The 12,612-nt window shown below is 31.7% G+C and overlaps 1 protein-coding gene across 4 annotated transcripts in view; it reads left to right on the forward strand.

Annotated features, from left to right (window-relative positions):
• LOC126971544 (multidrug resistance-associated protein 1) overlaps positions 1 to 6,365 on the forward strand; it is a 77,960-nt gene extending 71,595 nt beyond the window's left edge. For all 4 annotated transcript variants that reach the window (XM_050817830.1, XM_050817832.1, XM_050817831.1 and 1 more), the window contains exon 27: positions 332 to 6,365. In XM_050817830.1, coding sequence (XP_050673787.1) covers positions 332 to 526 — 195 coding nt within the window. In that variant the 3' untranslated portion in view covers positions 527 to 6,365. The remainder of the gene's footprint in view (positions 1 to 331) is intronic.
• Positions 6,366 to 12,612: the final 6,247 nt, after the last annotated feature.

The raw sequence follows: 12,612 nt of genomic DNA on the forward strand, positions 1-12,612 counted from the left end.
CTATGTACGGTTAAAATGTTTAGTTATTTACTGAAACTGGTTAATGATTTAAAAAAAAAAAACAAAAGTTCCAGCGCTCTATGAATAGAAAATAATATTTCATATGTTTTAGTCAGAGAAAAATATATCTATTTAATTTAAAGCTTGTTTGTAAACTATAATTTTGGTTTCGCGAGCATTCCACATACAGCTGAACATGCGAGAAACACGGAAGTTCTAAATTTGCAAACTTGGTGATGATTATTGGCCTTTCGATTTGGCAAAAGCCAGGCACACAGGGAACTGTAGTCACTTGTATTATTAACTACATAATATTATAATGTGTGTACAGAAAACGATTCGCAGCGAGTTCGCTTCGTGCACCGTACTGACAATAGCTCACCGGCTCAACACAATCCTGGACTCCACCCGAGTCATGGTCCTCGACAAAGGCCAACTCGTCGAGTACGCTCCCCCCGATCAGCTGCTAGCTGATCCCAACTCACTCTTCTACAGCATGGCTAAAGATGCCGGGATCGTCAATTAAGTTCAGGTCATTTTATACTGTGAGTACTCATACTCAACCGACTAAAACTAGAATGCTAAAAACTTAAATAAAATACGGTATCATAAGTAATAAGGGCCAGGACACACTGATCCGGTCTTTCACATTAAGCCGATTAAAACGTATTTATTTTCTCAAAATTGATTCCTTTTGATTTTTTTTGGTGTCACTTCTAATATACTAGATACTACTACCGCTTCGGAAACAAACTACCGTTTCGCTCTAAGAGAGAAGAAACGGCGAATTTATAGATCTTGTGATGATTCAGTCAGTGAGATGTATTACGTTTATATATTATATAAAATTTTACTGTATAATGATAATCAGATGTACAGATGTTGTTACTTAACGATATAGAACGATCTCGCCAAAACGCGATCGTCTCATTCGTGCGAAAGGATATATACAGGGCGTCCCAAAGTTATGGGACATGAAGGGAAAGTACCTTAAATATCGTAGATAGGGCATTTTACTGAAAGAAGACTTTATGTTATTTTTAAAAGTTAGTAATTCTGCATTCAAAGATTTTCTAAGAATTACTTGCCTCAAATAATCAATGCTATCTATGGAATGATAATATCGCTACTTTCCGAACGTCGTCGTCGCCAGTAAATAACTTTCTTGAAATTTGACTCAAACATTTTACGTTGTTCCTTTCTTTTAAAATACTATGTTACTTAAGAAGAGTTATTAGTTTTTGGCCATTCTTTCCAGTGGCATCATAAAAGTAGGGGTGTTTTTATTTTTTACATTTAAGTCGGTTCGATTTCCAGACGAGGCAAGTAATATTTAGAAAATCTTTGAATGCAGAATTACTTACTTTTAAAAATAACATAAAGTCTTCTTTCAGTAAAATACCCTATCTACGATATTTAAGGTACTTTCCCTTCATGTCCCATAACTTTGGGACACCCTGTTTCACATCAGACACCGTTGATAAGTGTGGCCTGACCCTAACTTTTCTTACACTCACGCTCAACTGAAAAAATATTTTTTTTCTCAAACTACTACAGCTTATTGTATAGCTAAATTAATCATAATTTTGAGGTTACATTGGTGCAACTTTTTCTTCTTCAGCATTGAAAAGTACCAAAATTTGTAATGAGAGAGATTGGATCCTTACTACTACAACTTATTCTATACAAATTGTAATAGATGTCTGAAGGTTATTTAAGACACTCTTAAAGGGTAGCATCAAATGCTGAAATCGTTTTTATCAATACACACTAGACAGGCACACCAAACTGTTCACTTTTGTTTCATCAGGTTTATATTTCAGAAAATTACTTAATAATTGTTGTAATATTTGTATTATATACTAGTTGACCCGACAGACGTTGTTCTGTATATAATAAATAAAATACTGTTTTTTATGAATTTGTCAATAATATATCATAACATCAAGAATTATTTCGTAAAATATGCTCCCTGTTGTTGTAATGAAATTGTTTTACAGCAGAACTGTCAAACCGTGTGTCAAAAAATTATCTCATAGAAAATATGTCCATACAAAACAAATATCGGGCGACGGGGGACACATCAAAGGAAAAACAAAATTGTTGTTTTTATTTAATTCCGAACACTTTCATAATTATTCACCTTTTAAACCTTCCCTGGACTTCCACAAATAATTCAAGACCAAAATTAGCCAAATCGGTCCAGCCGTTCTCCAGTTTTAGCGAGACTAACGAACAGCAATTCATTTTTATACATATAGATTAATATACACTCCAAGACTGATTGATGTCTTAATTTTTCTGTAACAGTATATTATATTTAATCAATAATAAGGCAATCTTTACACCTCCAACCGACGAATTACTTAATTTTATTGTTACTTAAAACGCTATGTATGTACTTATAAATGTTAATACTTATTGCACGAGATTCTTTTATATTATTTAGTTTTATATTATTTTTTATTGAGTACATAATGTGAATAGTGTAGGTATTTCTTATTATGTCATAAATTCAAAACTGCCAACTGTCAACTTACTGAAGGCCTACTGCGATCATCGATTTCCTGAGCCTTGTTTCAAATAAAAAAATATAATCGTAATTTTATGTGTACTGTAAAGTGTCAAAAATTACTGCCGCTTCACTTAATTATATCTCACCTTACGCCATGGGATCCAATTTAAATAACTACCGATAGAGATAAATTACTACCATCTACTGTCAGTAATAAGCTGTCAATAATCTGAAGCTGTCCCAATATACCCGATAAGTCATTCTTATTGCCAGTTCACTGTTGCAATTTCTATACAAACTTCTAAGCTATTATAGGTAAGCTATACGTTGTCCCATTGAGAGACAGCGTGTACGGATAAGATGAGTTACCGCCGATAAGTTTATTAGGACAGAAAAGTCAACGATAGTTACGATTTTTTATCTGAAGTAGGCCACAACCGGTGATAGACTGAATATTGGTAATGGCCGTAAATAAACAGCGCTCAAGTTTCAACTTATCGCGCACGGGCAGTGCTGAGATTTTAGTGTTCTAATTCGAATTTGGCAGTAGGTCCCCTGTATTTCTCGAATACCTTCGAATATTGGAATAACATCTCAATATATTTAAACAAATTTTCAGTTTTTATTCTTTATCTAGGTTTATTGACCACTTGTCAATTTTCTTCTTCAATTGATATAAAAGGTATTTATTTATCGAAGTAGGCGTTACTTTGCGGAAATCCATAATTATACAAATGATTTAAGTTTTTTTTTCTTTAGTGTTAATACCGCCAATATTTGTTTTTAAATAAATATTTGTTTTTAAATATATTTGTTTTTAAACAAATGTTCAATTCGACACGTGTTTCGCCTTTACACGAGGCATCCTCAGGACGTGTTGTCTCGCCAAAATCTGGCACGAGACTAATTATAAGTCTTGAACACTAAAGAAAACTTAAATCATTTGTATAAAAGTTATTGTAAACTTAACTCAATCTTTAAATATATTAGTTTTTTAATACAATCTGCAATTTATTAAGTTTAAAATTGTTTAAATATTGAGTAAATAATTGAATGTTATCAACAAAATTTTCTTTTAAAAACCAATTTTGATACACACTTTTCTTACAAAAAATATACTTAAATCGCATAAATGTTTTCTATATACATTTATCAATTGTGGGGTTAGAAAATATTGAATGAAAACTTACTAATTGATAGCATTGCCATTTAAATGTGAATTTAAGTTATTATAAACAAATATATTGTACTAATACAGGTAAAGTATATAATGTGATCATTTTTATTTATTTAGTGTTAATTATTACAAATTTATATACATTTAGAGGCCTCTTTTTCTTTTTTTTTCATATTGCTTTCCGAAGTAATATGTATAAATAACAAATATAATAACAATATTCCTGCTTACAAGTTAAATAGTTTTTGTAAGAACTATAGGTCTAAACAAAATATGTGCTGATAATATTAAATATTTTACATGTAATCTTAGATTAAGAATTGGTCTCCGTTGCAGTCCAACTAGATACTACACTAGCTGAGAACATCAGCTTTATTATTACGGGAACTATTAGATGATTGTGAGCATATTTCAAATTTTGTAACATACGCTGCGTGTTATTTTACATTGAAATTAATAAAATACAAAATACTTACTGGTGATAATTCCCAGTGTGCTTATTTTAACAAAGTTTTACTACGCAACCATATAACTTTCAATTATTAGCAAAGCTTAACAGAACATGTGGCACGTCAACTCAAACATTGTTCGAGACTGGCTCGAGTACGCCCACTTGCGACTACGCCTGCGGTGTCTCGTTGGAGCGCAGCGGAGACCAATCCTTTACCTAAGGTCTATATCTTCTTTATTGTTGTTGTTTCATAATGTTATAATTAATACCAATTTTCATGGAATAGATTGTGTACGTCACTTTGTGACAGGATAATTGCATTTGTTTATGTTGCATTTTTTATTAGTTTGACCAGTTTCTATCTAAGTTACGGAATCTTACAATGTAATTTTCACAACTTTCAAAAGGTCCTGTTTATTTCAAAACTTGATGCTGTTTTGAGTCGATAAAATAAATAACTTATACTTTTAAAAACTTAAAAAAAAACACTGTCACATCCAACTAAAAAATTAAGAAAACCATTTTTCATTTAATATGAAAAGTTCATTCAATTGCTCCATGGAACATGGAACAAACTTCTCATGATTATGTGAAACTATTTTTACTTGCTATAAAAAAAATGTTTTTTTTTTTTGTTTTTTAAGCTGTCATTTACCATAAAACTATATTTTTCCACGGATGGAGAAATGTATATCAATAATTATTAATACACTTATTATCTGTGTTCTAAGAAAGGCAGCTTTTGCTTTTTTCAACTTTCAACAAACTGAAGGTCTTTTGTCCAACCAAGTATGGTCAAAATTGACTGCAATATCAATATCACAAGAAATTATTACCTTATTGTAAAATGACAAACATTTTTATAATACTAATGGTTATTTTGTGAAACGGAATGTTTTTACCAGTTGTGACGAACAAAGTGTTGTTCTTTGTTTAGTTTGTATGCAGCTAATAAGTTTATATATTAACATGTTTCAAATATTTTGTTATTGTGAAAAACTGTGTTATTGTGTTGGTCTAACACAATTATAGTTTTGTAAAAAATTGTATACAAAACAAAATTCTCCGTGTTTGACTCTGAAATTGTAGTAAAATGCTTCCTACCTCAGGATCTTATTATTGTAAAATAGTTTTTGTTATTGTATCATACATATTATTTGCAAAACTTATTAACTTAAAGTAGTACTTACAAAGTAGGTCCTTATGTATAAAACAAGTGCCTAATATGTGTCAGCAATAAATTTATGTTAAATCACAATTTGTATGTAATATTGTCACAATTAGTTTTATTGTAATAAGTATTGTAATTGTTAAACGTAAGGCCTTATTCAAAGTTAAATACTTAATAGTATGATTTGGATTTATATTTAGAAAGGTATCAAATGGGAATTATATTTACTACTATGATTGTCATTTTGTCAAGTACATCACTGGATTGTGTTACCAACACTGAAAGCATGGAATCAATATGATAAAAAGTACAAATTCAATAAACAATTTGTATAATATAATAGTTGCAAAAACAACCCTTTTGGTCACCTGATGGTGAAGTGATCATTTGATTCATGAAGTTTTGACTGCACTTGCAGTACCTAGCTCATATCCAGGTGATATTGCACTGGAAATGCCATAGAATGTTGTATGTTCTGCAGTTGAAAATTTTGTATTGTGGTAGGAGGTAGATATGAACTTTTTGTTTAGTAACTGGAGTCGTCCGGTTTTCCATTCAATGTTAATATCAAATATGTTGAAGTATTACAATACTTGCATTGCATACATGCAACTAGGCTTAAAGTTATGTTAGGTATGTGAAATTTTATTGGAATTGATACTTATTAAACTTGCCGATAACTTGATACTCACTAATGTAAACTAGAGAAACAGATTAAAATTTAATCTTGTAAAGGCATTAACTTCATTAATTATACTCTTTTATTTTTCTATATAATAACTTTTTGCGTATGTGTAAAATTGTAACTATTACTTTCATTGTTTATTAAGTTTTAAATTGCCTCTAAGCGATTCTGTATGTTCTTTGTAATGGACATGATATGTGGAAAATGTTGTGCAGTTGGAAAACTTTGTGGAGATCTATATGCATGTCTTACCGGTGTCAGTTGGGTGCTAGCAAATCAGTCACGAGCCACAGCCATTTTCCACACTTGCCAACAAAATTGACATTTGAATAAAAATACAGGAATAAATATTTGTATTGATTTAAATTTGTGTTTATTTTTGGATAGCACAGATTTTAATTCTTTGTTATTACCCCTTTCCTTTTAGTAGTAATAACTATCAAATTTACTTTTTATGAAAACATTTTAAGATTGAATTCAATATTATCAATCTAATATAATAGGGCAACTAATTAGGAATCTTATGTTTATTTTGTTAATTGAACAAACCTCAAGTGTAACACTTGAAGGCCATGAGTTTGCATCAAGTTACTTTTCTTATGGAAAAAGGAGGAAAAACAAGCGTATGGGTCACCTGTTGTTAAGTGATCACCGCCGTCCACATTCTCTTGCAACACCAGAGGAATCACAGGAGCGTTGCCGGTTCTTAAGGTAGGTGTACGCGCTTTTTATGAAGGTACCCATGCCGTATCATCACGGAAACACCGCACAAGGAAGCTCATGCCACAGCTTTGTAGTACGTGGAAGAAAGCTCCTTGAAAAGCGCACAGTGGAGGACCGCCACATATCCAGATGGTGGGGATGATAACCCGCAATCTTGAGTCCTCTGGGGGTTTGGAAATTGGACATGAATCGTTATATCTCAGAAACGGTGGCTCGTAAGAAAAAAAGTATCGATACATTTTATATAGATAATTTTACGATCTACAATTTTTGTCTGAGGTACTTTTATGATAAAACTTACCGTTTTGCTGAAAATCGCGGAAAAACTAATTTTTTTGACCTTTGACCTTGAATTAAAAAAATCCATACACATATATATCTTATAGTGATCTGTGTTATAAAGCTACATTTATATTATATAATGTGTTATTATCATAAGTATAAATAAAAAAAAATCTATTCCCGCTAAAATTTTTCAGGAGAAAGATTTTTCCACATTGAAAAAGGTTTAATATTATTTACGTGCAAGTATGGGTCAAGACAGACTTAATGCTTTGGCATTACTGTCTTTTGAAGCTAAACTAGTTCAAGAAATTGATTACGATGAGTTGATGCTTTTGCTTGGACAAAAGCCAGGAAGAAGAGATTTACAAATTGACCAATACAAATTTGAAAAAAAAATGCTTATTATTATTAGAGAAAATAGAGCACTCTCTAATGCTTCGCATTGTAAGTCGTGTAAAAAATAGAAACTATATTTTAATGACAATTGTGAACCAAAATATATAAAATTTTTGTTGATCAAAAAGGGCGGCAATAAGCATAATCCGCCACTAGCTATCCACATCTGGGAGCCGCGTTGGCGACTCACCAATTGGGACAGACCATACGCTAATTTGAGTGTTGCAGTTTAACAAGTGATAATAATTTCAGTACTATTGACATTTAATGATTCGAATCGATTTTGGCAAGATTGGCACATACTGTGAAACTAGTCTCGTTAAAGTCTTTTTTAGGTAATCGAAACTAAATAAAAAAATCTATATTTTTTTTCTTACAAGCCCTTATCCCACAGTAAGTGGAGGTGGCACCCCAATAATTGTGACTCTCAAATTAAAATATTATAATATCGATTTTTTATTTATATACTAAGGGACGAGACGAGCAGGATGTTCAGCTGATGGTAATTGGTACACCCTGCCCATTACAATGCAGTGCCCCTCAGGATTCTTGAAACCCCAAAAATTCTGAGCTGCACTACAATTGCGCTCGTCACCTTGAGACAAGATGCTAAGTCTCATTTGCCCATTAATTTTACTATCTACGGCACCCTTCAGACCAAAACACAATAATGCTTACTCATTACTGCTTCACAGCAGAAAAAGGCGCCGTAAATGGGTATAACCCCATAATCTAGCCAACATCCTATGGGAAGAAGTCTGGTGAATGATTTACATTTCGCTTAATCTGCTGTGCTAATCTGATTGAAACTTTTAAAACTTACCCCCCATTAATAATTAATATTAATTAATAAATAATTTTAGATAATTTTTCATTTTATTTTTTCAATAGATAATGATATATATATAATATTATATATATAGATATATATATAATAAAGATTCTTTAGATAATATGTAAATAATTTACATATTATCTAAAGAACTATGAATTTGATACAATTCTAAGCAGCTGTTCATACATTTTTGGGCAATCACCTTTGTAAAAAAAACAACTTGTGTGAGACATTTAATTATTAAGTAGTAAGTAACTTAATATTTTAATTTAAGTATTAAGTTAGACAAAACTGTGCATCATTAGTATATCAGTTCTTCCCATTTAAAAATAGTTCCCCACGAGAAATAATTTAAGTATTTAATATCTAATATACTAATGTCATGGTGTTTAAAGTTAAACTCCTTCGAAACAGCCTGACCGATTCTCATGAAATTTTGAGTGCATATTGGGTAGGTCTGAGAATCGGACAACATCTCTTTTTCATCCCTCTAAATGTAAAGGGTGGTCCACACCAAATTTTATTTTTTATTTTGACATTTTTTTATAAATTTGTTTGATTATGAGTCAGCATTAAAAAATACATATAACTTCAAATTTTCACCCATCTACAATCAACAGTTACTTTTGTATCACAATTTCAATATCGGCAATACAACATTTGCTGGGTCAGCTAGTACTATAGATATATATTTCATATAATCGTATTTTATACACAACACACACAAAATGCTCAGGCAAAACTTGACCTTACATGCCTTAGAGTAATTATCTCACAATTTTAATTTGTTACAATTTAATACAGAGAACAGCAGAAGTTGGATTTTGCGGTCAGCAACATAATAATTACATACTACAAATTTATTATAGTTATCATTCCAAATATTAGTATACAAAAGAGAAGAGAACATAGAATTATTTTACATTAATCTAAGAATATTGTCATACATCCAAACCCTCAAGAACTTTAATTAGGGAAGCCAACGTTTTCTTGTCAATCTCATATAATCTCTTTTTTTGGTCTCCACTCTTAGTAACTGTTGTTAACGCTAGTTGCAGAATGGAATACTTTAATGTATGCAATTCACTTGACCCTAGAACTAGTTTCACATTCCAGTCACAAGTAGCTATTGTTTCTTGCAGTTTACTATTGTGATGAATTAAAATCAAATATAAAAGATCATTTTTCCTTTTTTCTATGGCAGAACAAATGTGTTCCACCTTTTCGACATCATATCCACGGTTTAGCAACACTTTTTTCAGTTTTTCTACATCACAGCCAGTATGACAAAGTAAATCTTTGAAATCATTTTTCAAAGCCAGTGGTACTTGATATCTAAAGTTATCTGGAATTTCTGTTTCAAATAAATTAACCAGAAGGGAATCAAACATCTGAAAATAACAATAACAACATTATCTGATTTTATATATATATATAACAAGAATCACAATTAAAATAAATAATACCTCCCGAAATTCTTCAAATGATGTACTTTTACAAAATTCTTCCATTATAAAAAGTTTAGGTTGTAGGTAATTGTATTATTTGTTATCAAGCTAATAAAAACATGTTTTTGTGCATGGTTAAACAGACTAGCGAGAGTAGTGTTCTGGCTTCTGTGCTAGCGAATTTCTAATCCTTACTCCTCAGTTTAACTTACTAGAGGTAGACAAATATATCCTTTTACGCTTATCTACTTACATTTCACCTATCGACTAGCATTGGACTACTAACTATACCGGACGGTTAAGATCTTGTCATTAAACGGTGACAGCAATGTATCCGTATTCCGTAACTAGAGATCATTCCCTATATATTATTATACTCTTTGCTAGAGATACTGAAAACGGCCGATAGAAAAATACGATTCACTCGAATGTATGAAACGTGCAGTCATTGATAGATTAGAATAGATTGACAGATGACATCTATAATTTTGTAAAAAACGTAAAACGAAACGCAGGCCCGTCACTTATTATGTTGTATTTACATCCTCTTTGGTTCTGTCTTCTGTGATTCTTTTAAAATTACTAATAGTGAAAAAAGGATTGTGTGGTTTTATGAAAGCAGGGTAAAAGTGAACTTTTTTTCACATTATAGACATTTAACTAAAAATTTTTGGAATAATATTCCAATAAGGGTATAAAAATCGCTATATTAATCTTAATTTTTTACTTGGAAAATTGGAATGATAATGGGCAATAATAAAAGTAGACTATGTCTCCAACTAAATCAGTAATAGTCTATACACTACACGGTCAGCTGCTGCGAACTATAGGCGCCGCCCGACCGTTACGCGACATGCAACACAGAGACGAAAAAGTTTGATGCAATAAAATGTAATAAAAGTTTCACTCTAAAGAAACAAACCGCTCTAGTTGCGCTGACGTTTATGTGGCTAATATACTATATTTTGCTTACTCTTAGAAAATAGGATGTTATTACAAAATTTAGTTTAGTATTATACGTACAGGGATTTGACATTAGTTTGAAAAAGTAGTAATTATGATTGGCGACAAGTATAATCCGAGTCAGTTTGAAAGCGAACCGTTGGTTATAACGTAGTGGAATTCACCGTTTTTAACAAGATTATAGCCGTCATCTGTCAATCTATTCATTACTAAGTTCATCAAGTTTCTTAATTCATACAATCACTCTATCTCTTAGACTATGGATCCTATACTCTATCTACGCTTTACCGATTCAAAGAGTTTCGCAAAGATTTATTTATAAACACTACGTTGAACGTTCAGACTTCAGAGCAGCGTTACCAGATGTACCGCTTTTCCGCTTTTTACAACGCCTTTCTTGATAATGGTCCACCTTCCGCTTTTAACTGACGCGGTTCCGCTGTTTTTGAGACTAGTAAGTTCCATGTCATGTTCAACTTTGAACAAGTTGAAAATTTACTCGGTTGAATGAATACTTCCAATCTGAAAAGACTGTTGTAACAGTAGTAGGTACACGAAAAAATGGTGACTTATGGAATGAAAGGTGAAAGACGATATTGGTGAACGTCCGTTCACAAATCTTCCTAACTTCGCGCTCACAGCTCTGTCAGTTCCTATTTCAAATGCAGATTATGAGAGGAAATTCTCAAAAATAAATAATATAAAAACTGACAAGGGAAATCGTCTAATTACACCAACAGTCAATGGAGTACATTTGGCGGACCAGGCTGTAACAAAAAAGGAAGGCTGTTCCAAAAATTTCAAAGCTTCTCCAAACATGTTGGCAAAGAATACTGTCTTATTACTATTATTAAAGATTTATAACATTCCTAAAGCAGAGGTCGAAGAGACAATGCTGAGGATGTGTTTTGTATCGAATAAGCAATAAGAATAAAATTCCTTTTAAACACTCCCATTTTTTATGATCACTGACATATTCCCTTTTCAAATTCAAATATTTTTATTCAAAATAGGATTTAAAATCACTTATTGAACATCAAAGTCCCCCGCCACCCGCGGAGCTATCAAGACGCAAATACTGTGTTCTCCTTTAATAAATTTCTTAATAGTAGTTTTTAAAAAGTATTGCTCACTTAAACTGATAGACTTTGAAAGTTAAAGAGTGTATCTAAAAAGTGACGTAAAAATTTTAAATGAAAAAGAAGTACTAAAGTGTAAAAACATTCGATAATATAAAAGTTTTAAGTGCGGGTGAACAAAACACGTTAGTGCAGTGTGCAAATGAATGACTATCATAATAATAAATCTCAGATAAATAAACCCACTGCGTTACCACGGTTTAATGAAATATTTGACAAATTGACTAATTTCGACCAAAATTCACAAGCTCGTACGGCGTAGCGTGTATAGTACCGAACATCGGAGCGTGTGACACCGAGTTCGATCCCCATCGGGAATTAATATATATGAATTATTATTTCGTAATTTAAGGCGTTTTTGTTATAAGTTTTCCTTGGTTATCGTTTTTCATTTTTATTATTGTCAAAATTATTAATATTACCTATTTTCCTTCAGACAAAATAATAAGAGGAACAACAAACAAAATGGACCATGAAAATATTACCATTCCAAAAAGGCTTAAAAAATCTAATTCTTTAAGCAATATATCCACCTCAAATATATCGCTTCTAGACATAACTGTAATGAGTCTACCTGACACATCACTGGATGAAACAATTACTTGCCTAAACGATAAAATAAAGGAGCTTACGATTGAGCTTCAAAGCGCTCACCAGGAAATTGAAAATATCAGCCATGACAATAGACAGTTGACGTTGGAAGTAGAGAAATGCAATAGAATTATTCAAATTTATAAAAAATTAGGAGAAGAGAATCATACAAATACTACTACACGGGTAGGAAAAAAAAGAAAAAGTCGGTAACTACTAGCAATACACCGATA

The sequence above is a fragment of the Leptidea sinapis genome, chromosome 24 (assembly GCF_905404315.1).
Source record: "Leptidea sinapis chromosome 24, ilLepSina1.1, whole genome shotgun sequence".
NCBI lineage: Eukaryota > Metazoa > Arthropoda > Insecta > Lepidoptera > Pieridae > Leptidea > Leptidea sinapis.